Source organism: Phacochoerus africanus, chromosome 15, assembly GCF_016906955.1.
Source record: "Phacochoerus africanus isolate WHEZ1 chromosome 15, ROS_Pafr_v1, whole genome shotgun sequence".
Lineage (NCBI taxonomy): Eukaryota > Metazoa > Chordata > Mammalia > Artiodactyla > Suidae > Phacochoerus > Phacochoerus africanus.
This window is the reverse complement of record NC_062558.1, coordinates 141,040,800-141,067,311: the sequence shown is the minus strand read 5'-3', so window position 1 is coordinate 141,067,311 and position 26,512 is coordinate 141,040,800. Positions and strand designations below refer to the sequence as shown.

The 26,512-nt window shown below is 60.6% G+C and overlaps 1 protein-coding gene across 7 annotated transcripts in view; it reads right to left on the bottom strand.

Annotated features, from left to right (window-relative positions):
- Positions 1-26,512, bottom strand: part of INPP5A (inositol polyphosphate-5-phosphatase A) — a 157,981-nt gene that overhangs the window by 100,632 nt on the left and 30,837 nt on the right. For all 7 annotated transcript variants that reach the window (XM_047760827.1, XM_047760824.1, XM_047760826.1 and 4 more), the window contains exon 2: positions 3,332-3,373. In XM_047760827.1, coding sequence (XP_047616783.1) covers positions 3,332-3,373 — 42 coding nt within the window. The remainder of the gene's footprint in view (positions 1-3,331; positions 3,374-26,512) is intronic.

The following is a 26,512-nucleotide window of genomic DNA, read 5'->3' as shown; positions in this document are numbered from 1 at the left end:
TGCGTTCTCGCTGCCTTTAATTCCCTCGGAGCCGTTGTTGGGTCTGTGAGCCTGAACACCAAGCGCAACGCAGTCGGTCCCTCGTCTTGGGAAGGACGGGCTGGGGGGCACGGCGGACCGCCCCCCCCCGGCCCCACGTGGGCACCGCTGACCGAGAAGCCCTGTTTGCTCGTGGAATTCCTCTCCGAACCACTTCTCGCATCTCACTGGCTCTCTCGGGAACGATAACGAATGTTTACCTCAATAAAAGCCTTCAAGACCTGCTCCGTTTTCATATTTGTGTGTGAGCCAACGCTGCATCCGTTTTTAAATTTACCTTCACCATTGCTAGAAACAAACTCGAAACAAGCTAAGATCGTGGGCAGATAAAGAACTTTCGAAGATGATGGCCCATCCGTCCATTTGACGAAATGCCCTGAAGCCATTACAACAGACAGTGGGGATTAGTCTACCAAGAAAGATTTCCTAGTTGGCCGAAGGATGACGGCACTGTCCATGACTGGCTGAAGAGGGCCACTTTTCCCGGGGGCGGGGGGCAGGGGCGCAGACACCAGCCTGGGGCTGTGGCATCAAACGAGAGGCAGGACAGGGTGGGGCCTCCCCGCTGCTCCTCACTGTCCCTCAGCCGTGGGCTGACGGCGCCCCGTGCAGACAGGAGCCCAGGCGCTGAGGAGGCAGCAGGACGGTCCTGCCTCAAGAGCCGGAGGGCACACAGCAAAGTTCAAACAGAGTCCCTGGCAGCCTGGCCCGCAGTCCCAAGAACCAGGACTGGCGGCCCTCAGAGGCGGGGTCTCCCGGCAGCCTCCCCCAGGGCCTCCTGAGGATCCCAGCCTGGCTGGAGCACCCCCCAACGCCGCCCTGTTTCAGGCTGTCTCTCTGAAGGGCAGCGGAAGCTCCCGAGAGCGAGGTTGTCTGGCCTGTTCTCCTCTGGCCCCTGGCACGCAGGACGGGGCCGGCACCTCCTGAGCTGCAGCCTCTTCCTCCTCCTGCAAGGGCACTTATCCCCGGGCAGGGCCCCACCCTCACGACCTCTCTGGCCTCCCCACCTCACAAAGCCCCCCCGGGACACCAGGGCACCGGCACAGGAATCTGGGGTACACAAGCCAGTCCAGGGCAGCTGTGCAGCCTGTGCTTCCAGGATGCAGCTCAGGTCCTGACGGATCCTTGGAGCAAGATAAGTGTCGGGGGGGCAAGAGGGTGACAGTGACAAGGAAAGGGGGGTGTGGGCGGGGCATTCAGGGACGAGCAGAGGCAGAGGCCCATACACGGGGACAGCAGAGATAGCAGGAGGGATCGGGGTGACGGCCTGGGCTCTCAGCTGGGAGAACAGAGAGTAAGAACAGAGAGTAAGACCGGGTCACATTTGTGGAGGGCGCCTGCCACCTCCAGAGGAAGGAGCGGATGGCAGCTCGGGGTGGGTGGACGGGAAGGGGGCCGGCAAGGCCTGCTGCTGGCGAGGGGGTGGGAGAGGGGCAGGCCTGGCTCCCGCTCGGGGGCCAGGCACCCGACGTGGGGGGACGTCAGTGTCAGCCTGGACAGGGTGGGGCAGGCTGCGTCTTCCGGAAGCCTGGCTACCCCTCTGCGCCACATTTAAACGAGCACATGAAGACCCCGGCTCTGGGCTGTGACCACAGGCCGCACGGACAGCATCTGCTCCGCCTCCTGCACGTTCACCATCATCAAGTTTCACGAAAAAGCAGAAATTACTCCCAGCTCTAGAAAGCGCGAAGGTCGCGCTGGGTTCTTCCATTTATAAAGCAGCTCATTAGAGCCAACGTTGAAAAATACAATAACTGCGTAATAGAAACTCTGGGATTCAATAAAAACCAAGGGCTAGCCACCCAGCACGGGGTCTCGGGGCCGCTCCTCCTGGGCCCGCGCCAGCCTCGGCCTCGGCCTCGGCAGGGTCGGCTCGGGCTCCAGCCTCGGCTGCCAACTGCGCTGCTGGCTGCTCACCGCGTTGGCCCAGTCGCCCAAGAAAGCGCCGGTGGGGCAAATGCATTAAAAACCCCACTCGTAAGAATCGCCACGGAAGGGTCTTCCTCCCCCCAGAGGCTCGTGCACAGACCAGGGAGACCTGCCCACAGACTCCAGCTCTGTCCCACTGTCCGGCAGAGGCGCGGCAGGGAGGGGACGCGGGTGTGGACACAGACCGCAAGGGGGGACAAGCCGCCCGCTGGCCACAGCGCGTGTGCAGCCGGGGCTCAGAAGGGAGGGAGAGGCTGTGGTCTGGGCGGCGCAGGGGTCTGAGGTCACAGCAAGCAGAGCCTCGCCCTGAACCCCCCCAGACCACCGGCTACTCTCACCGCCCCCACCTGCCCCGGTGACTCTGCCATCAGCGGAGCAAAGGGAAAGGGGGGCTGCAGGTACACCCCGTGCCTTCTGTCTGGGGCCTGGCGGCGTCCCCAGGACCTCTCTCCCAGGACGGCCCCCACACCCCAACAGGCTGCCGGCATGCTCCCTAGGGGCCATCGCCTCCAGAACCCCGAGCCCGACCCCCAAGCCGTGTGCCTCACCCCTCCAAGGCCCAGCTTCGGCAAACAAACAAACGCGACAGCAGTTCCGGCCAAAATGAACACAGAGAGAGCCGGATGGGGGGCTCCGGCCACTCACAGGGCCTCGTGCCTCGGCCACAGCCTGACCCGTCCCCGGAGGTGAGCACCTGACCAGGGAGGGCTGCACCCTGCCCCCGACGGCCAGCTGCCTGCTTGGGGCTGGCCCTCTGGGCTGCGGCCACACTCACCTCCTGGAGGCCCAGGGTCACCCGCAGCCTCGGCAGGCGGGGCGCCCTGCTCACCCACCAGGTGCCCCCCAGGCGCTCTGCAGAGGACCTGCTACCGTGAGGCTGGTCCTGCAGTGGGGAGGCAGAGCTGTTCCTGTTGCCCCGGCCCCCGGCCCCGGAGAACTCAGGCCCCCAGCATCAGGGGCAGAAGTGGCCACAGAGGCGGGGCTCGACCAAGAGCTGCTGGACGGGAGGTGCTGAGCCTCCCGCCTCGTCCGGACAGGCTCCCCTAAAGCCTCGACTAGCATCCCCCTCCCCCAGCCAGGCACCCCCTTCCTGCCCAGGCCCCGAGGCCCCTCTGCGCGGCCCCGCCACCTTCACACTGAGACCCAGGACCCCTCCCAACAGGCACCGACTGTCCCCACAAGCGCTCCACAGCTTCCACCCTGGAGGCAGAGGCCAGGCCGGGCGTGGGGCCTCTGAGGAACCACAGGGAAGTGGACGGGCCGCCCCACCAGCCGCCCTTGGGACAGCACCAGGCCGTGGGACACGTGACTTCCACGACTGCGGCCCACGCCCGAGCATGGGCCGGGCCGCACGGGCTCTTACCTGGTAAAATTCCCGAAGCCAGTTCTTCTGGAGGTTTTCCGGCTGGAAATGAAGAAAACAGAAGACGGTCAGACCAGTGACACAGCCCCATCAGCCGCGAGCAGACGCCAGGGTGGCAGAGGCCTGTCTGCCGTCCTCACAGTGTGGGAGGGCCGTGACGCGGGCGGGGACTCAGTGCTCCATACAGGGGACCCTACACGGGGGACCTGGCCCACAGCTCGCCGGGGACATGGGGCAGCGCGAGGACAGGCCTCCCCCTGGCAGTGGGCAGGCACCGCGGCCCTGGGTCCAAGGCTGACCCCCAGCCCCGCTCGGTCCCCGGGCGCCCAGGAGGGGCTGCGTGCAGTCAGACTGGAGCTTGGCCAGGACCCAGCGGTGTGAGGATGCGGGGCTGGTTCTGGGGCGTGGCCTCCGGACGCTCAGGGAAGAGCCGGCACAGGGCACACAAGCCCCCGAAGGGGCCAAGGATGGGCGTCCTGCCACACGTCCCCAGTGGCCAGGACAACCCCACGCAGCCATGGCGCAGAGAGGGCCCTGGACGTGGACATGAGACCCCTCGGGGATGTGGGCTCCATGGGTACAGCACCTCGGACGTGCGAGGTGAAAGGTCCGGGGCTCTGGTGGCGACAACGTGTGCGCCCGTCACACTGCCGGCCACACCCACAGCCTGAGGGCGTAGACCCAGTGCTGTGTGCTTCCTGCCACATCCAAACAGACTCAAAACCAGTCAGGACCCAGACCTGATCCACTCAGGGCTCTGGCCGCGTCACCCACAGTCCGAGGCCACCCCACTGCCACCCAAGTTGCTGCCTCCGCGTGTCCGGGACGCAGGGAGGGACTGAAGGCACGTTGGTGACAAGGAGCCGTGGCTGGAGCCCTGCAGACACGACGAGGTGTGGGGAGGCCCGGCAGCTGGAGGCCAGCACGCAGCGGCCAGGAGCCTGAGGTCCTGCAGCCTCGCCAGAGGGCGGGCAGGGCACGTGGCCCGAGCTGAGCAGACTGAGCGCCAGGCGCTGATGCCGCGTATCACTGGGCCACAGGGAGACGCAAAGCCAGGCCAAGGTGGGGCTCCCCTCCCCGATGGCTGACCCCCAAGGGCGCCCAGTCTGGGACAGTGTGCAGAACGGACGCTCAGGCTCGGCTGGGGGGCCAGGGTGAGTAGGAAATGGTCTGGCAGTTCCTCAAAACACTAGACCTGGAGCCACCCCACAGCCCAGTGCCCGCGAGACGCGGAACCCCCGTCCACGGACTCGTCTCGAGGGCCGGAGCGCAGGGCCCCAGGCTGCAAGGCAGGAGCCGCCCCGAGACCCAACTCACGGACGGAGAGACGCCGCGGGCCCACAGCGAGCCTCAGCAGCACCGCTCAGGGGAGACCCATCACCAGCGGCCAGGGGACGTCTGACTGCTCGTTATGGACCGTCCGGAGTAGGCAGAGCCACAGAGGCAGGAAGCAGCCGGCCACCAGGGTGGGTGAGGACAGACACTGGGCGCCAGCAGGGGACGGAGATGCTCGCGTCCGCAGACGAGAACGCGGAAGCAGGCACCCTCTCCCCCAAGCCCGTCAGGCCCACGCTGGAACCAGTGACACGGGGCGCCCGGGCCAAGGCCAGGACGGAGCACGAATGGCCGTCAGCAGGCCTCAGCCCCGAGGCCATCAGAGAAGGAGGACTTCGCATGCAAGGCCCCCGCCGCCCAACGGGGAACGCGGAGCGGGCAGGGCCGCCACCGACACGCAGCCCTGCTAAGCTGGGGAGGGCAGAGGGCACACCGGCCTCAGCAGCTTTCTGTGCCAGTGCTGCTGAGCCCGCCTGGAGACCGCGGACGGAGCCAGTCAGCTTCCAGTCCCGCCGTCCAGGAATGCCCCTCGCAACACCCTTCAGCAGACCCTCGCCACGCGGCCTCAGCCATCGAAGGCAGGACGCATTTTAGGAACAAGCTGCTGCTATTTCAGGCCCTCTACCACGTCCCAGAATCAGCCCCTGGGAAGGCGAGACGGCGGCCCCCCTCCGCTCCTGGCACCCAGGCTCTGGTGTGCACACGCGGCGCTGGGTGACACGGTGCTGGGTGACACGCACGTCGGGGGAGACCCCCACATTAAGCAAACGTCCTGCGCATACTTGGACCGCGGGACTTGGGGGTCACCCGGCTCAACAGCGCGGGCAGGACAATGCAGGCTGCCCTGCGTGACCCTGGACCGCGCTGCCCGGGGCCAAGGCGAGAACAATGGGGATGGCACGGTGGCACAGGTCTGCCTGCTGCTCCGAGGTGGAAAGCACAGGCATCCGTCCCATGCCCTCAGCGTGAAGGCGGTGGGGCCCCGATGACAACAGGCCCCTGGCGCCAGGCGTGAGTTCCAGCACCGGCTCCTCCAACCTGCTCTGATGCCTCTGCTCCTGCTGTCCCAGGGCACGCGTGTGCAAACACACGCGTGTGCACACAGCCCGCAGCACTGGGGAAAGGTGGGGGTAGTCAGCCCTCCCTGCTGCTACAGACCGGCACAACTGACCACTGCCAAGGAGCCCCAGGCCGCTCTCCGCAAACCCAACTGCTCCAGCAGCCCGGAGTCATCGCAGCGCCCTGCCCAGGCCCGTGAGGCGGTCGGAACCTTCGGCGAGGCCAGCCCCCGGCCGCCCCGGCAGCGCTGCTCTGAGCCCCGAGGGCGGCCCCCGCACCGGGTCAGCTCTAAGGTCTCCCATGCGAAGCCGGCGCAGTGGCCACGTTTGGAAGTGGGGTTGGGGCGCTCAGCTCAAGCCCACTTCCTGGGTCAGCATCTCCTTTAAGTCATTAATATGACTCAGCCCAGCCTGGGGTAGGTTCCCAGAAATTATAAACCCAAACAATCCCCATCAAAGTGCTTTAAACAAAGACACATCCGTGTTTGTGTTTAGAAAGAGGCCTCCCGGAGGCTGCGGAGTAATTAAAGGACAGCTCTGAATAAACAACAGAAGGACCCAAAATCCTGGGAGGGGAGAAGGGACGGGATCTGCTGACCGGGGACGAGGTTCTCGGGAGCCCCACCCCAGCCCGTGTGCCTCGGGGCCACGCTGCCCCGCACCGAGCCCTGCGGCGCCCTGTCCGGCCACAAAGCTGTTGGAAACACCACATGAATTCAGTAAAGCGTGAGGACCCAAAGTCAACACACAAAAATCAGCGGTGCTTCTAGGTGCTACCCATGAGCAACCCAGAAAGAAAATAAAGAAAACTCCATGTGCAATCGCATCAGCAAGAACGAGCTCCTTGGGGATAAACTCAACCAAGGAAAGACCTGAGCGCTGGAACCTAGAGACTCCGAAGGGACTCAGACACCCGAGAGTGGAGAGACACCCACGTCCGTGGGCGACTGTCCAGATCCATTCCACCCAAGGCCACCCGCGGGCTCAGCGCCTTCGCAACCCAATGCCGACAGCTCTTCCCGTGGAGAGAGACAAGCCCATCCTAAACCCATGAGGCGCCCAAGGGGCCGCAAGCTGCCAGAACGACCTTGAAGGAGAACAAGTCCGAGGGGTCCTGCTTCCTCTTTCCAAGTCCCGGTCCTCCAAACCGTGTGAGTGAGGTGGCACTGGGACAGACGCACAGACCGATGGAAGAGAACGGGGCCCAGGAGGAAACCGCCCCACATGCGGTCGAACCATTTCCGACAGAGGGGCCAAGACCATTCGGAAAGGAAACGACGGAGGTCTCACCAGACAGTTTTGGGGAAACTGGACATCTGCACGCGAGAGAAGCAAGGGGACCTTACCGCGCACCGCAGACAAACACGAAGACCAAAATCTGTGAAATTCTTAGAAGAAAACACAGGGGAACGTTTCATGACGAGACTGGCAGTCATTTCTCGGACATGACACCAACGGCACATGCAACTAAAGGGGAAATACACTGGTCTACACCGAAACTGACCCCTCGGCTGCACCGAAAGGCAGCCTCGGCAGAGCGGAAAGGCCCCCACGGGGTGTAAGAAAATACCGGCAAACCAGGTATCCGATACGGGGTTACTACCCAGAATATACCGTTGCAAATGCCTACGACTCAACAAAAAAAGACAAATAACACTGTTCAAAACGAGGCCAGAGACTGGAAGAGATCGTCTCCAAGGAAGACGCGAAACTGCCCGATAAGCGCATGAAAAGATGCTCAAATTCACGCGTCTTTGAGGAAGCGTAAACCAAAACCACAGTAAGATACCACTCCGCACCCACGACATAACAGCCAATACTAAGACAGCAAGTGCTGGCGAGGATGTGGAGAATTCAGAACCTCGCAGGCGCTTTGGAGACCCGTACGGTGTGTCCTCAAAATATGAAAAATCCCGTCCGCATACAACCCTGCCATTCCACTTGGGTACTTATCGGAGAAACTGAAAGCAGGAACTGAGACCGCTGTTGCCACCCGTGTTCGCAGCAGCACTTCTACCTGCAATCAGCCAAAGGGTGGAAACAGCTCAAGTGTCCCCTGACGGAAAAGCGGAGACCGCAGAACGCGGTACCCCCGCACCTGCATCCCTCAGCCTTAAGAGGCCGCCCCGCCGTCCTCCAGCAGGGACGAGTCCGAAGGGCCTGAAGCTCAGTGACATGAGCCCGAGCGCAGACACCTCCGACCGTCGGGCGCCGGGGGTGGGAGCGGGGCGGCGGCAGCGGGGAGGGCTCTGGAGGGACGGTGCTGGCGGCGGCCTGCGGTGGGACGCACGAAACGCCCTGCCCCCTGCACTCGGGTCCCATGGCCAGGTTAGCGACGTGCGCCCGACTGCGGAAACCTGCAGTGGCGGCAGGTGCCCGGGGGCAAGGCACCGGGCACCCAGCTCAGCAGCCTGCGCTTGCTCTGTGTGCACCACTGCGTTTTACTCCTGTTTTATTGAGGGATGGAAACAGTGGCAGCCTCACGCCTGCCAACGGAAGGGGAGGGCCCAGAAGTCCAACCCAGTGGGGGCCCACAGGAAACTCCGGGGCTCCCGACATGGCCCAGCCCTGCTCACGCTGACACACGACACCCGTCGAAGGATGGGAAATAAGCACGGGACCGCGAAGGCCCTGCAGCGCCGACACGGGGGTATGACGGCCCCACCGACCCGCAGCCCTGCGTCCCGCCTCCTCGGCCCGCCCCGGAGGCCGGGCGGGCAAGCACGCAACTGCCTGAACGTGACGGCTGGAGCCGCGGTCTGACACCCCAAGACCTGGCTCCGAACTTTCTCTGGAACGTATGGGGCCAAGAGCAGCCCACGAGGCCCTCCGGGGACGGGCCAGGCGACCTGCGGAGCCGAGGCAGGATGCCCAGTGTGCCCGCTGAGGCCGCACGACAGGACCGCAGTGACATGCCCGACACGTCCCCAAGACGCTGCGAGGAAAACGGAGGAGGCACCACAGAAGCGACAAGAGGCCCTGGGAAAGCTCGGTCACCGCGGCTCCAGACGTCTAGAAAATAGACCCTCCACCACGAGCACGCGTACCTGCACACACACCCACACAGAGACACATGCACAGAGACACACAGAGACACAGACACACACACAGAGACACACACGCACAGAGACACACACACACACAGAGACACAAACACAGAGATACACAGAGACACACACGCACAGAGACACACACAGAGACACACACACAGAGACACATGCACAGAGACACACAGAGACACAGACACACACACAGAGACACACACGCACAGAGACACACACACACACAGAGATACACAGAGACACACACGCACAGAGACACACACAGACACACACACAGACACACACACACACACACACCTGCTTTTCTGCCATGACCGAGACCAAAAATGATTTTTTTTAATGGGCACATCCCAGACGTTTTGATCAGATCAGACCTACCCTGGCAGGTACCCTTTAATCAAGGGCCCCACCCAGACAGGTCCTGCTGGGCTCCAGGTGCCACGGCTCCACGGCCTTCTCGGCTCTTCGCTCACAATCCCGGCTCTGCCAGCAGCAGCTCTGGGCAAGGCCCGGGCCACATGGCTGCCAGCCTCTTCGGAGTCACAGCCCATATTTGGCTCACACGATTATTTTTAAAGCCATACAGAAGAATAGAAGATAAACACACAAACTACTTCTTAAAGAACCACTTTCCCATCAGCACAACGCTCGGGCCAGGCCGTGCTCTGCCTGCATCTGCACACCGCACACCCTACTTACTTCTTAAACACCCTAAAGTTTCTCTCTCAATCCTGCGGAATAATAATTTTTTAAAAGTCAACACATGGCTGGGAGAATGCTGAAAATCCTCGTTCCTTCCAAATGCGGGATTCTATTTCTGGACGTCACCCCGAGGCAAGCAATTCTAAGCAACAAAGACATGCTGCCCCCGCAGGCGTCCCCGATGACACCATTTACGGGAGCCGCCCCGTCAGCAAGGCCCCGGGGAGCACAGAGGAGGCCCACCGACGGAGCCGCGCGGTACGTCCGCGGAGGGAGAGACGTCGGAGGCCACGAGCAGAAACTCGTGGCATGAAAAGAACTTCTGGGCACAGACAGCGGGGACGACCACACGGCACTCTACGCAAGGCCGCTGGTTTGTGCGTTTATGAAAGGAAAAATGGTACATACTACGCTTGGGGTAATTTACCAAAAACATGACAAGGGACGAGCACATCTCAACTTGGAAGCGGATAACACCTCCACAGAGATGGGAGGAACCCAGAATAATTCAGGCCCGAGCACAAGCCCGAGAGCAAGGACCAGACCCGACAAGCACCTGCAGAGACGGGACGCCCAGCTCTCCAGCTCTCCTCCTCCGTCTCCCCCCCCACTTCCCCTCCGCCTCCTCCTCCCCAGCCTCCCCCCCATTCCATCTCCACCTCCTCCGTCTCCTCCGCCCCCTCCATTCTCCCCGCCAGCCAAGTGGGTCCAAGCGGAGTAAGTGGCTGAGCAGAAGGCACAAGGCGGCCAACAGAGGGGGGGCTGCTTTGACCCCTCTCAGCAGCACTGCTAACACGGTAAGGAAAAGAAAACAGAGAAAAAGCACCAAAACTCTGGAGAAGTGTTTGAAGGAACTGCTTTTATTTTCCTCATTTTGATATCCTTACAATTACCATGCATTACTTTCATATTTTTAACTCCTAATTTTAAAAGCTTGAGGAACAGAACACCAATGAAGGCTCTCAGAATACTTTGGCAACATTTGAAATAACCAGCATTCATTATAAACAACAAAAAAAGGCAAAAGTTAAATAGGGGAAATTATTTGCAGCTTATATGAAAGCTGTTGGGCTAATTTGCATATCACTGCATAAAAAGCTGCTTTGAACAAGTCAGAAGATGTCCAGCAACTCAAACACAGACCACACACACACACACCACACACCACACATTCATGCATAAAACACACACACCACAAACACAGCACACACACATGCCACACACACACGCACACACACCACATATACATCTGCTGCCAAGCCACCTGCGGCTAGTGGCCACTGGCCTGGACAGTGCAGGTTACGGGACGTTTCTGTTGACATGGGAAGTTTCTCTGACTCCAGATCAGCACTGCCCAGTGGGATGGTTTGTGACAGTAAGAGTGGTCTCTACTGGCAGCAGCCGAGTTTCCACGTGAACTGTGCCCAGTGGGACTAAACAACTGAAATTTTTGTTTAATTTAAATGGAAACAACCACATGTAACCAGCCGTTTTTAGATGGCACAGCTCTAGATCACAGAAAAAGGAGTTCCCGTTGCGGCACAGCAGAAATGAATCCGACTAGGAACCATGAGGTTGCGGGTTCGACCCCTGGCCTCGCTCAGTGGGTTAAGGACCTGGCGTTGCTGTGAGCTGTGGTGTAGGTTGCAGACGCGGCTCGGATCTGGTGTTGCTGTGGCTGTGGTGTAGGCCAGCAGCAACAGCTCCGATTGGACCCCGAGCCTGGGAACCTCCATGTGCCACGGGTGCGGCCCTCAAAAAGACAAAAAGACAATAAAATAAAATAGATCACAGAAAAAGAAGAAAAACTTTAAAGCTACCATCATGACAAAAACATATAATACTGACACATAAACACGACAAAGACCGTGTAGACCAAGAGGGAACTTCAAGGCCCCCCCTCTCCCCCCCCGGCTGCAGTGCAAACAGCCGAGGTTACGGGTGCAGCGGCACCCCAAAACTGCTCGCGGCCAAGGGCGCCCAACGGGGCGCGGGGACAGTCAGCATGAAGGGATCCCCGACACTACCGACCCCACGAGCAGGAGGACCAGACGAGTCTCTCTAGGGTGACCTGACGAGTTACCGAGGAAGGCGCGGCCGCGGTCCCAGCAGGGAAAGAGCCTGAGGTCTTCGCGCCCACTCCTGAGGGCCCATCGGAGACGAGGAACGGCTGAGGCATGACGCGTGGGGGCAGAGGAATTCCACCTGCTCACCCAGACCGTGGTGGGAAGGCGTAAAGAACAATGTCGATGAAACGCTGGATGCTGAGTGCAGACGGAGCGAAAGGGAGAAGCTCCTTGGGGCCCGGGTTTGGAGCAGGGCCCACATCTTCCCAGGCCTTGCTTCGGGCCCCCCACAGAGGACGCACAACGAAGACACCCTCCTGGCTCTGGCAGAGGGAGGGAAAGAAGCCCCGCTGGGAAACGTGCCCAGAGCTTTCTCAGAAGCCCCCTCACAGAGGAGAGACTATCAGAGCCGTAGGCCACCCAATGGCCTCCCTACGTCATCCAAGGGACAGGAGAGGGGAGAGGAGAGATGTGTGCGGGTCACAGCCCAGACTGAGACGTCATCACCGGTTAAGAACAGCTGTGCCCTCTCCTTAGAGCCACACCAGCAGGGCTCCGGTGTGAGGACAGTGGGTCCAGACAAAAGAGGGGCAGGGGGCAGGCTCCCTCAGGAGGGTCCTCAGGGAAGCCCAAGGACAAAGCAAGGAGAAGGGGGGTGTGAAGCCTCTGGTACCACAGCCACAACAAAGGGCACACACAGCCCAGCTCCTTACCCCACACCAAAGGCCCCAGTCCTACTACCCAATACATCATGTCCAGCTTCCAAAAGAAAACTACAAGGCACAGGAAAAGGCAAGAAGAAAACAGTCTAAAGCCATTTTAAAAAATGCATCAGAATCAGATACAATTACGGCACCGATTTTGGAAGTATCAGAAAGGGAATTTAAGAAAACTGATTCATACACTCGGAGTTTTGATGAAAAAGTGGACGGCATGCAAGAGCAGATGGGCAATATAAGCAGCAGGATGGAAACTCTTAGAAAGAATCAAAAGGAAGTACTAGACATCAAAAATGCTAACCAAAATGAAGGTTGCCTTCCATGGGCTCATTAACAGATGAGACACAGCCAAGGAAACAACCAGTGTGCTTGAACAGATGTCAACAGAAACTTCCAAAACTGAAATGCAATTTTTAAAAAATGAACAAAACTACAGAGTATCCAAGAACAGTACGACAATTTCGAAAGATAAAAATGGGAGTGCCAGGAGAAGAAAGAGAGGCGAGAGCTTAAGGAAAACTGGAAGAAGCGATGGCCAAGGACTGTGCAAAATCAGTGACAGACACCAAGCCACAGATCCAAAAGCCTGTAAAACACCAAGTAGGTTAAACGCCGAAATGCCTAATCCCAGGCACAAGCTGCTGAAAGCCCAGGACAAGGAGAAATTCTGAAAGAAGGAAGAGGGAGGAATATATACTATTTAGAGGAACAAGGACAAGAATTACAGTGAACTTCTGCACAGAAATCACGGGAGCAGGAGGAGAGGGTGAAACAAAATGTCACAAGTGGTGAAGAAAAAAAAAGCCCAAACACCAACCCACAACTGTGTGCCCAGCAGCATTATCTTTCAAAAGGAGAAGTAAGACTGACTTGGACAAACAACACTGAGGAAAAATCCATCACTAAGAGACAGGACCCGAAAGCAATGTCTCCAAACGTTTTTCAGGGAGAAGGAAAATTATATCGCTCAAAAGTTTGGATTTAAACAGGGAAGAATTATGGAGACGTCATCGATGGACGTTAAAAAATTAAGTGAAAACCTCTTCAATAAAAGACAGCCACATTTATGAAAAGTCTAAGGGCCCGGAGCCGAGAGGCACTTTCTGCAGCAGGTGGAATTCCCGCAGGCCTCTGCGCCCCACCCTGCTCACTCCATGTCACCCCACCCAGGAAAAGGGAGCACGATGAGCTGTCACTCCCGTGATTAGATACCATTCTGTGGCAAAGGGGAAGGGATTCTGCAGATGTAATTAAATTCTGAAATTAGCTGACCTTAAGTTATCAAATGGACATTAACCTGGGTGCATCTGACCTTACAAGATACCAGGGGAGCCTCTGAAAAGAGGACCTGAAGGTCGGAGCCTGGAAGCGAAGGGCTTGCTCTCTGCTGCCTCCCGCGGAAGCGAGACGCCACAGACGCCGCAGCCCCCAGGAAATGACTCCTGTCGACGGCAGACCCTCCCTCCCGGGCTCTCAGATGAGAACGCAGCCCCGAGACCCTCGGCTTCGCTGTCCAGACCTCGCCCCCAGAAACGCCAGGCAGTACCACTAGGTCCGCAATGACAGGTCACCCGGCACAGAAAACCCAGAGAGGCCCTGGTGCTACAAACTGGACAGGTGTGTGCGACACCACGAACCCCACACAACCGACCCTCACCCCAAAGCCAGAGCCTTCTTCATGGGGAAACACTGGCCACTCCCATCAAGGTCATGCTCACACGACCAAGATGCTCGTTGAGTCCCACTTCCTTGGAAGGCCCAAGGTATTAGGGAGGGAGACAAAACAGACACGCCAGCCAGAGGCCAAGCGACAGTGTATCTGGGAACCCGGGGAGTCACAGGCAAAACCAAAGCAAACAAAAAAGAATTCAGAAGAAACAGCAGGATACAAAACTAACACACAAAGACCAACGAGCACCATAAATGCCACAGCAACCAGCCGGAAGCTACGTTGGGGAAAGAAAGCCCCTCAGCAACAACAACGTAACCAAAGGTACGCGTTAGGAACAAATTTTAAAATGTGACAATTTTATGAGAGAAAAGTGGTGACACTGCTGGCAGAGACAAGAAACTGTCTCCAATCAATGGAGAGCCGTCCCCTGTTCGCGGAGGGATGACTCAGCACCATAAAAGCTCCAGGTCTGTCCCACGGGCCCAGACAACCAGTGAGTGACGCGCACCCACCCAGCTCAACTAGATAAGTCGATTCTAAAGTCCACGTGGAGAAGTAAACTGTGACTCAGAATCCAAATGCGATTTTTAAAAAGAATGATATGCTCGACTACAATGAAAAAAACTTCCGCGTGTCCAAAGATTAGTAAAATCCAAAGACGAGTGTCAAGCTGATTGGAAATATTTGTAACACAAATCCCAGCTGAAAGAGTTCATCTTCCTCACATCCGAAGAACTCGCAAAAGCCAAGAGGGGAAAGCCTAAAAATTCACGAGAAAATATTGAAAAAACCAAACGAGTGCCAGAGAAAAGACATCTGACTGGCCCACGTCCAGGAGGAGCGCCAAAACCCCAACCCCGAGGCCCCCAAACTCGGGACACCCTACAGGACCAGCAGCCTCCACGGTCAACGGCAGAAAGACCACGGGCAAGGGCTGGCCAACACTGAGGACCCCGAGCCGCGTGACCCAGACCGGCCGGGACGCCCCGCGCAGGAGAGGCCGCCGTGGCCGGAGAGGCAGTGTCCCTGGACGCCTTTGCGGGCGGCAACTTTTACGCTCCCTCTGAGGCAGGTGCCCGCACTCCTGCACGACCCTCTGACCCGCAAGGGGAGGCGCCGCAGGCTGTGAGCAGGTGCGTGTGTCGCGGACAGCGGCTGTGACCCTCGGTGGACGTCCTGGCTCTCGCCGAGTGGCCCCTACACCCACCTCCCTCTCGCACCCCTGACCCATCTGTGGTCACCCAGGGGTGGCCGCCTGGCCAGCTTGGAGGACAGCACTGGTCCTGGTGGCTCACCTGCCCACACGGGTCCAAGCAGCCACCCCCGCCCCCCCTCGGGGCGGGCCCTGCCTCCCCAGGGGCCGGGGGTCACCACGGCCGCACGGGCCCAGCTTCTCCAGCAGCACCCCCTCCCTCCTGCCCCGGCCGGGTGCACGCCCCCCGAGCCCACCCTGTGTGGCCGCATCGTGATGACAGCCACTTCCATGAACCCAAGAGGCCACTTCGCCAGCTGCCCCTTGAGAGTTTGACCCCGGAAGGCCGTTCTCAGTTCAGAAGGACTAAACATGGGAACAAGGCCCTTTGAGGGCGCATGAAACGTGGTGTCGGGACCCTGCCGGGCGGCTTTGGCCGCGCATGCACCTGGCGTCCGCCCTCGGCACGGCCGTCCCCACTCTTTCCTCTCGGTGCCGGTCCCCCAGGAGGCCGCAGGCCCCCAGACCTGGCCTGGGTGCCGCGCCCCCGCCCCGTAGACACCGCACACACCGTGGGCGAGGCCGGGCCAGGCGGGGATTGTCGGAGAAGAAAGGACGCAGCCGCTCGTGTCGCTTGGGTACTGCCAGGCCCTGTAAGCACGCGACTCGGCAGGGGCTCCCACTCGGCCTGACCGGCTGGGGAGAGGCGGGACACTGCGGCCAGGTCCGCCGGAAGGGTCTCAAAGGAAGCCCGCGGCCCCGGCGGCCAGAGTCCATCCGCTCCCCGGGGGCGGCAGCGCTGGACGGAGGCTGGCACAGGGACGCGGGAGCAGGGGCCCAGAGGGCGGGCGGGGGCTGGAGGACGGCAGCCCCGGCGGCCACCCTCTGCAGCTGACCAGCCCCCGGCATCATTTCCTCCGCGGGGGGCTCAGGGTTGGGAAGCAGGAGACCTCGTTCTGGTCCTGCGCCCCCAGCCCCGCGCGACCCCTCCCCTCCGGGACCCGCAGGAGCAGGAGGGGGAAGGGGCCGGTGCCCTCCCTGGGTGCGTGAGCCCTCCTTCGGCCACCAAGCAGGACCGCGGCCACCAGGAAAGGGTTACTCTGGCCACAGACCGGGCTCAGGGCAGGCGTGACTCCAGGCCCCCAAAGCCCCGGAGCCCTGGGGGCAGCAGCCCCAGCCCGCCTTCCACGGAGACAGTGACGGCCGGGACCCGTAGGCGGGGACGCCGCGCATCTCCTCTGAGGCGTCCTAAAGCTTTCGCGCAGGTCGCTGAGACCCAGACCCTGCTGCGCGGGCTGAGCCCGTGGGGATGCGCCGGGTGGCAGGCGCCGGGCGGGTCGGGCCGCCCGTTTCTCAGGAAATCCGGCCCCAGGCCACGCGATTATCCCTGCGGAAAACCGTTTCCCTTCATGAGAAAGGAAATCTCGTCGGTGCAGAGTCACAAACACACGGCGGCTAAAAATAGCTTTGCGAAAGGAAGTAAGGATGGGACCTCCCACCACCCAGCAGAGCCAACAGTGGGCGGCCGTGGCGAGCGGCGCCCAGGGTCTGGGCGGCAGAGGGGCAGCCGGCAGCGGCCCCCATGCCTGAGCCTCCTTCGGCTCTTTGCACTGTCATGCCTTTGGCTAAACCTGGCAGAATAAAAGGAAAATATATGCCGTCTCTTGGGATAGACCCTGATGGGAAACAATATGAGGAAAAGAGCATGTGCCCGGGTACGACCGGGCCACCGCGCTGTCCAGCAGCAACTGACTCAACCTGTAAATCAGCGACACCCTAACAAAGCATAAATTAAAAAAACGAACACAGTAAGAGTGAGAGAGCGGGTCCCACGAAGAGTAACTCAGCAACAGCCTCCTCTTTCATTAAAGGAAAAGAAAAAAACAGCAACTTTGGCTCTGAGTTATGCCCAGACCACTCGTGAAGGCATAAACTCAGAAAATCGCGGTCCACCGGGAAGGAGGACTCGGCAAAATTCACGACAAAACCAGCGTTTTCCCCTAAAGAGGGCTCTGCATCACCAAACAGGGTCAAACTCTAAGATCAAAGCAAGTTTAACGTTGAAACAAAGGCCTGTAAAAATGACATTGTCCACCTCTCGGGTGAGCCATCAGGGCCAAGACCAAACCGGGGAACCGGTTCTCAGCAGAGACTTTCGGCTGGGTCCTACGCACCAGTGCAGCCGGCGGCCACATCCGAATGACAGAGCCTCCACGCGGGCACCCTCTCCCGAGGGCCAGGGCACCCCTGACAGCACCCTTTGGGACCGGGATTTCCCGCCAGGACCCCCGCCCAGCGCTGACTGACGGAGCCCAGGGGGCGGGGGCGGAGCAAGGCGGCAGCAGGGCGAGGGTCCTTCCTGAGGCCGAGGCCGCCCTGCCCTGCCCCCTCCTCCGGCTTTAGCAGCTGGAGGAGACCCGCCCCAGGAGATGCTTTTGGGAGCTGCCGCCAGGCCGTCTCCTTCCCACCCTCCAAATGCTCTTAACACGGTTTCCTGACACTGGTTCTCTCTGCTTTATTTTTCAATAAAAAGGAAAGTGGAGCTCCTGTTGTGGCTCGGAGGTCACAAACCCAACTAGTATCCACGAGGATGCAGGTTCCATCCCTGGCCTTGCTCAGTGGGCGAAGGATCCGGCGTTGCCCTGAGCTGCGGTGTAGGTCGCAGATGCGGCTCCAATCCCGCATTGCTGTGGCTGTGTAGGCCAGCGGCTATAGCTCCAATTCAACCCCTAGCCTGGGAACTTCCATACGACGTGGATGCGGCCCTAAAAAGACAACAAAACAAAACAAAAAGGAAACTGCAAAGAAATAAAATGAGCACAGACCACATGGCTGAGCTGTGACCGATGTGCACGCGTGGAGCCCCACCCCAAATCGCACTGTGGGGTCAGAGCAGGACAGTCTGCGGCCCGTGGGACACAGGAGGGCACGAGAGGAAACCCCGAGAGATGGGGGCTGCCCGGGGAAAAGCCAGGCTGGGGGGATCCTGCTGCTCCCCACGAGACAGGTACCCATGCCTTTCCGTCCAGTTTATAAGGAGGCTTCTTTTCAAAAGAGAGTCATACTCATTCCAGAAACGCCGGGAAATTCAGCAAGAGGGGGAAGCCCCCAAGGACCTCGAACCCCCCGCCATGCCACCAGCAGCGGCAGTCACCTGTCCTTCCAGAGGTCGTCCACTGCGGCTGTGCAGACAGGCGGCTTCCCAGGCCCTGTAACAAGCGACAGGCGCTCCCTCTGTCTACACAGCGAGGACCAAGTCCCCAGGGGGTTCCGGGGAGAGGTGTGGACCGCTCGAGCGTCCCTCACCAGGAGGGGAGCGACCAGCGACGGTCGTGAGGACAGGATGGCACAGTGGCCCTCCAGGCGAGCCCAGGTGCAGCACGAGGGCAGAGACAGAGGAGAGAGGACGGGTCCCACGGGAGGGAGAGACCCCGCGCCTCTGGCGGTGGCAGGTCACCTGCTCTGGAAGGTCCTGAAGGGAGGACAGGCCGGAGCTGGCCAGGCAGCCTCTGCTCGGCTGCACAGGACACGCTCCCCCACGGGACAGGCTTTCCCACCTCGAGACACCAACCCCCGTCCACACAGTCACGGACGCTGGGGCCCAGGGATGCGCGGCCAGTTCCCAGCCGTGATCGCAGTGGGCTGAGGTCCCCAGGGTCCTGGGAAGGTGACCCTTGCCATTGCCATATGCAGCCTGGCTCAGGAGCCAGACCCCAGCTGGGCCCCCCGGGTGCAGGGCGGCCAGGGAGGGAGAATTTCCCTGGGAAATTACACACACGCTCAGAGGTCCGGGGCCGAAGGGAGTGGGTGCCAAGAACACGAACACTCGGAAAAGCTCCAGGAGGACTGGCCCCGGGGCAGTCAGAGCCACGGCCGGAGCGCGCGGCTCGGTCACAGGCAGACACGTGGGCGGCCGTGAGCTTCACCACAGGCCCGGCAGGACCGTCCCCCTCGGGAGCACCCACGGCGGCCAGCAGGGAGGTGAGGACACTCGGCCAACACACGCCACACAGCCCTCATCTCAATTCTCCCTGTGACGAAGCGAGGCGAATTTTACACCGGGGACATTAAGATGGGACCCAGACACGCACTTCAGCCCCCAAAGCAGAGCAGCCCACACAGGTGGGCGAGTCCTGGGCAGACTCTTCTGCACCAAGGCAGCCACCCCACCCTCACCCGGGAAGGCGGCGAGAGACCACGGAAAGCTGGTTCCTAAACTGGCCGGTAAAACCGGCCAACCCCGCACGGAACACGCACGGAGAAAGGACGCCAGGGACCAGTGCCAGGAATCCAGAGGAGTTACCGAGGCAGACCTCACGGTCATCACAAGAGCACGCGAACGCTGCGCCGACAAACCGGCAATCCGGGTGAAAGGAACACGTTCCCTAAAAACAATACAACACACCGCGAAACAGAAAACTTTCATCTGCTAAAGCAACTGGATTTGGACCAAAAGCCTTCCCACAAAACACAGATGGTTTCACTAGTGAATTCCATTGATCACTTAAGGAGGAAGCACCACTCATCGTACATGGCTTTTTGAAAAATATAAAGAAGAGAGAGCTTTCCAATTTCTTCTAAGAAGCCAGCTAAGCCCTAATACCAAAGCCCTTCAAATAAAGAAAATCACAGACCAGCGTCCCTTAGGAATGTATGTAGAATCCAAAGGCAGAAATGCCCAGGAGTGTACCGCACCCAGCAGCCCGGGAAGGCAAGTCTGGGTTAACTTACTGTAATCCCCCAAACTTACGGTCTGAAAAACAAAAACTATGGATCATTTCAGTAGCTGCAGAGAAAGCATTTAACAGACTTGAGCGCTGCCTCACGGTTCCTGCAGAGGCTCGGGGGTTAAGAACCCACACTGTCTCTGTGAGGACGCGGGTGTGATCCCTGGCCTTGCTCGGTGGGTTAAGGATCTGGTGTAGGCCTCAGCTGCAGTTCTGGGCCCTCGCCTGGGAACTTCCATGTGCCGCAGGAGCAGCCGTAAAAAGAAAAGGAGGAGTTCCCGTCGTGGCGCAGTGGTTAACGAATCCGACTAGGAACCATGAGGTTGCAGGTTCGATCCCTGGCCTTGCTCAGTGGGTTGAGGATCCGGCGTTGCCGTGAGCTGTGCTGTAGGTTGCAGACACGGCTCAGATCCCCGTTGCTGTGGCTCTGGCGTAGGCCGGTGGCTACAGCTCCGATTCGACCCTAGCCTGGGAACCTCCATATGCCATGGGAGCGGCCCTAGAAAAGGCAAAAAGACAAAAAAAAAGAAAAAGAAAAAGAAACTTTCAGAAAAGTAAGAAATAGACACTTCCTCAGTTTGATAAAGGACATCTCCAAAAAAAAAGAAAAGGAAAAAACCCTCCAGCTACCAGCATTGCCACTGATGAGCTACTGCATACTCTCCCCCCAAAGGAGAGCAGGGCTTGGAGGCCCACACCCACCACCCACCTCAGGTGGGTTGGATGCACCGCCAGGCAGAGAGGGACCTCCGACATGTGCTGAGCTGACAAGGGCCCCAAGGTCTCGAAGAGCTACAGTTCTGCAGGGTCCCTGGACACGAGCCGAACAGACAAAAACTCATTTGCATTTCCAACAACAGCGATCAGAAAATGAAATGTTTAAAAACACCACTTACAGCAGCATCCAAAAAACCATCAATGACACAGGAAGACATTTAACCAAAGACAGGCAAGGCCTCCACACTGAAAACCACAAGGTATTTCAGGGGGAAAACTAAAGACCCAAATAAAGGAGGCGACTCCTCGTCCACAAACAGACACAGAGCCGCTCAGAGGTCCACCTCCCCACACGGACTTACGAGTTCAGTGCAACCCTGGCCATGACCTCAGACGGCCTGTTGCAGAAACCGACAAACTGACCCTGAAACACAGGCAGAAATGCAACAGGCAAGGAAGACCTAACGTGACCGGAGAAGAGCGGGTTGAGGCTTCACCTGCCGGCAAGACCTCGGGTCCAGCCACAGTCGGGACAGGTGCTCTTGGAGGGACTCGAAGAGCAGACTGACAGGCAGAGCACGGTTCTCTGATCCCCACCACGGCGCCGAGGTGACCCTCGGGGAAAACGAGACCCGACAGCAGACAGAGGCGGCGGCCAGCTGCCGTCCCGCAGAGAGGCACTTCGATCACAGCTCACGTCAGCCACGGAACTAACGGGAGACGGACGAAACCCTCAGGGCAGAGGGCAAAAGCCGCAGGGCTCCTCAAAGCAGGGAGACGTGGGGGTGGGCCGGGCTTCTGCACGGCCCTGAACGCGGGAATCGGCAAGAGTTGCGGCGGGATTCTGCGGGCGGAGATCGCCACGAAGGAAACCAACAGACAAGCCCAGCCCGGGAGAACCTGCGAGACGCACATCTGACCAAGGACTGGCATCCGGACACACAAAGAACCCCTACGACTCGGAAATGAAAACAAACTCAGTGAAAACTCAGGCAGAAGAGAGCAAGAGGTGCTCTCCGACCACCCCAACCCACACGCACGCACTCCCGCACAGACACACATGCACTCACGCACACGCAGACACACACGCACAGACACACACTCCCACACACGCAGACACACGCACTCCCGCACACGCAGACACACACGCACAGACACACGGCCAAGAAGCCCTGGAGTGACGCCCGCCACCATTAGTCACCAGCGAGACACTAACGGTGTGTCTTCATCGGGGTGAAGCCAGGAGGTGCCGGCGCACAGGCCGCGGAAGGCCGACGACGGGACCAGGGTGCCAAGCTGGTACCAGTGAGGAGGACATGTCCACAGTGGGGGCAGACGAGGCGGCTGGACCGCTTTGGAAAGAATCTGGGCAGTTGGCGACAAAACCAAACCGACGCCACCCCACGGGAGCCCCGTCCCCTCCCAGCTGGGATTACGGAGAAGAGAAACCACGAGCTCACAGAGCTGCATGAGGAGGCACAAGGGGTTGGTGCCCAGGGCCGCTGGCACGTTGGGGCTCTGCCTGGGGAGGCCGCTCAGCAACACAGCGGGAGGAAGCCCCGCACAGGCGGCACCGCGGGTCGGTCTCAAGCCCCTCCGCAGACAGACCAGGGCACAGGTGACCCCGACAGGACGTCCTGAGACGGGCAACACGAGCCCGGGGGGGGGGGGGGGGATCAGGGCCCGGCTGCGGGGGCCAGGGGACCTCGGGGCGCCGGTCGGGTTGATGACCGTCTGGGCCAAACACGGGCCTTTGTCAAAACTCAGCCAAGGTATGTGCTCTGCCTGTTCACGTCGCTGCACCAGGACTTCATATCAAAGGAAGAACTAAACCCACTGAGCTCCAGCAAGTGATGCTGCTGCCGAAGTGCCCGGAGGGAAGCGCGGGATGCCCGCAAAGCACCGCGGAGGCAGCGGCGCTCGCCGACCACCCACGCGGCCGGCAGGTTCCTCCGAAGCTCAGAAGACAAGCGTGACAGACGACGAATCCGGGGTGAACACGTGGTGAAGCGCGTCTAGGAAAGCACTCACGACAGAACCGCAACGGTGGATGCACGAACTAACGGTGACACGGGCTCGCTCGGCTGCATCCTTGGAACTTTCACCATGAAACGTCGGGAAAGAGTTAAGGTAAACAGAGAGCGAGGCTGACGGCCCCTCAGGTCCTGCTGCGACCGGGCCGCAAAGCACAGCCCGTTCCCGGAGAACGGATTCTGCTTTTCTTCTTCTCAAACAGAATCCACGTCAAGGAGCCACCGAAATCCACCCTCACACCAAGCGGACGCATGTGGCCCCTGGAACCAGCCCTAACCCGGCCGCGCCCCACCAGCGAGGCCCCCAGGAGGAGAGCACCGCGGGGCAGGGGGTCTTCCTGGGCGGGGGGCCCTCTGCAGCCCTGCTGGGGGACGGAGCGAGTGGCCCCCCATTACCTGGACGGCTGGGGGCCCAACCAGGAGTCAGGAGCCACAGAAAGACCGTCAAGGTCCCCAACGTCCCGGCTCCGACGACCAGACACGCCAACTCCGAGTCTTAGGAGACGCCTGAAAATTTTAAAATTCAAGTCCCCAAATAACTTCAGTCTAAAAATAGGGCCCCTGTAAAGTAAACACATGTGAAATTCTCCGTCTCCTTTCTTCTCCCTGGCAACGCTAACACAGCCAGGCCCTGAGCAGCACAGGCTGTCACCTCCCATCCCAAGCCCCGCGGGGTCCCCACGGCGGAGAGGGACAGGGCTGGATCACCAGGGGCACCTGCGAGGCCCCCGGCTGGGCGCGGCAGGCTGGAATCACACCGGAGGAGGAGGAGGAGGCCCGTCTGCCCGAAGGGAGACATGGGTCCCCTCTTGTCTCCCACGCACACTGCCAGCCCAGCCCCCAACCCCGACCCGGCAAGGCGAGTGCCAGATCCAGGAAGAGGGACAGAGCCTGGACTCGGCCGACCTCCCGAGGTCAGGGGCCAGCGCCCTCATCTTGACCTTCCCCCCACCCCCCGAAGGAGCCAGATCTCCCCAGGTCCTGCTCCAGCCCCGTCCCTCTGACCCAGCTGTTCCGGTGGCCCGGCTGACACTCAGCTGACGAGCCTCGGGGCTGTGTGCGCTCAGAGGATCAGCAACCCCTGCGAGGAAGATGCCCACGCGAGTGACAAGAGGAGGGCCTCCCCCCCCACCTCGGGCTCTGCTTCTGCACAGGAGGCCCTGCCTCTTGTCGCCGGGTCCTCCTCCTGCCTCTTTTTTTTTTCTTCTTCTTCTTGGGCCACACCCACAGCATATGGAGGTTCCCAGGCGAGGGGTCGAATCGGAGCTGTAGCTGCCGGCCTACCCCACAGCCACAGCAACGCGGGATCCGAGCCGAGTCTGCGACCTACACCAGGGCTCATGGCAACGCCGGATCCTTAACCCACTGAGCAAGGCCAGGGATCCAACCCGCACCCTCACGGTTCCTCGTCGGGGTCATTACTGCGCCACAACGGGAACTCCCTTCCCCTCATCGTCCTCCTGCCTCTGACACGCAAACCAGCCGTGCACTCGCCCCCACCTCTGCGCCCCCTCTCCAGGGTCACCACACCCAGGTGCACACAGCATTCCTGGTGGGAAATCACAGACCACCCATGCCAGGGAGGCTCTGCCATGTGCCCTGGAGCTCTCAGAAACCCACAGGCAGATGCCCGACAGCACGGAACTGCTGAGGGACAAAGAGGTGTCCCGGCCTGGGCTCCAGGACAGGAGAGGCAGCATGGGGAGGCCCAGCGACCAGCCAGGCAGTCGGTGCAGAGCCCTCGAGCCAAGGACTCCCAGCCCTATCTCCTCCACCCCATCCCGGGAGATACGGTGAGTGCACCTCAGTGTGCTACCTGCTGTGTGTGTCCAGAGACCCCAGGCTGACAGCTGCCAGGACCCACTCAGATGGGGCCTCTCCTTGTGAGGACTTCTGTACGGATACCCCCTGAACAGCCAGGCGTGCCCTCTGGGAAAGGTGGATGCAGCCAGGGTGACCAGGCCCTGGCTGAGTGACCAACTCCCCCTGGACCAAGGGCATCTGTCAGGATTAGATCTGACGCACAGAACAGAAGACCCCAAACACCTGTCACACGGCACAATCTAGAGGTTGCAACTGGGCCCCACCCGCCTCCCCCAGCCAGGCTTGCGGCCTCCTACTCAGGGCACAAAGAGGAGGCCCCGAGGCAGAGCCCACTCCCGCCAGAGCCCTTGATGTGCCACACCTGGCCTCCGGTGCCCACTGCGGCTCGGTGCCCACAGCAGCGGGAGCTGGCAGGCCTCGCCCGCCCTGCTCTAAAGGCAGGCCTGGAAGTGGTCTGTGCTTTCCCCACATGGCGGCTTTGTCTCCAAAGTAATCCGATGGTCGCATCAAGAAGGGACCTCCTTCACTGTCCCCAGCACCGTCCTCCCGGCCACCCGGCCCCACAGAATCGAGGTCGCAAGAGCCCTGCTCCCAGACAGCTGCTGTCGCTCGCTGTCTCTCGCAGCGGGCCCCGCCCCTCCCGGCCTGCTGACCCCCGCGAGGACACGTGAGCTCGCCTGACCCGCCCCCCCCAGGGGTCCCTCACCTCAGTAAACCTCCCTCTCCCCGAGGTCACCGGACCCGTCCACTCATACAGCTGCCGCCGTCGCCCTCCCCAGGGACCCCCACTGCACCAGCTCAGCCTCCAGAGCGACCTTTCCAAGTCCAAGCCCTTTCGCTCGAACTGGAAGCCCCACAGGCCCCCCTGCCCTTGGGAAATTAAGTCAAAAATACACCAAAACACGCGCGCCCCAGGGCCCGGCACCCGGCTGAGCGCTGGGCCCGCGGGAGCAGAGGCCGCGTGGCGAGGGCGGCCCTGGCTGGGAGCCGCTCACTCCCAGCCCCTCGGTCTACAACGTGCCCCCACCCACAGCCCCCCCCCGGGTCACAGAGCAGCTCCCCGAGGGCTAAGCTGTTTCCCCCGCCTGACCTAAAGCTTCCCGGGCCCCTGCCCCACCCCGGCTGGCGCGTCACATGCTCCGGGCCACAGCCCAGCTCCTTCACCTGGCAGGGGGGCCTGGAACAGGAACTGGGGGACCCGCTGCCCCAGCTCCCCGAGCTCGGGTGGACAGCCTTCCTCCCAACCCAACGGGACGGGAGTCAGCACTGGGCCGTGGGATGTGCTCGTCCTGGCCCCTGGCCCTGAAAGTCCACAACGGTGCCCCCGTCTCAGACCCGACAGGTGGGGGTGTGGACAGGGGGACTAGGGGGTGAGGCTGGGGCAGCGAGGGTGTGGGGTCCTGGGGGTGGGGCTGTGGGGGGCGGGGGGTGACAGGCTGGCGCAGGGGCAGGAAGATGCTAATATTTTTCAAATACCTGAAACACATTTTTAAAAGTCATACCATATTTCCAAAGCAAAAAGTATGAGACATCTTCCTGAAAACAAACAAACGAACTCAAAACATGCATTTTTCCAAAATTACTTACTATTAAGAAAAGGAGCATCAGTGAACACTGGGGTGTGGGGGTCTGTGACGGAGTGGGGGGTGCCACTGAGGAGGGAGCCCTGCACGCCACCCTCTCCGTTCCCCACACCGACTCCAGCAACAGAGAGAGGCGGTGCGGCCCCTGGAGAAGCAACAGCGGGAATCCGCCCTGCCCCGGGCAGCCTCCTGAAGGGAAGGAAGCATCGCCCCAGCCCTCGTGGAAATTCGTTCCTGGCCCTGCTCCGTCAGAGCCGCTGGAGCCTGCCGTCCTGCCCGGAGCCACAGCGTCGCCTTGCTGATCATCGCAGGAGGCCCGGTCGTCGCCCTAGCCCCGGAGGTGCGGCCACGGCGGGGCTCGGGCCCCTCGGAGCAGCAGCCACCGGGGGCCACAGGCTCAAACCTCTCTGTCCCTCTCGGGATGGTTGTGGCAATGAGGAGCCGCTGCTGGCGCCTTCTTGAAGGGGCAAACCCCGGAGGGCGGCTGGTTA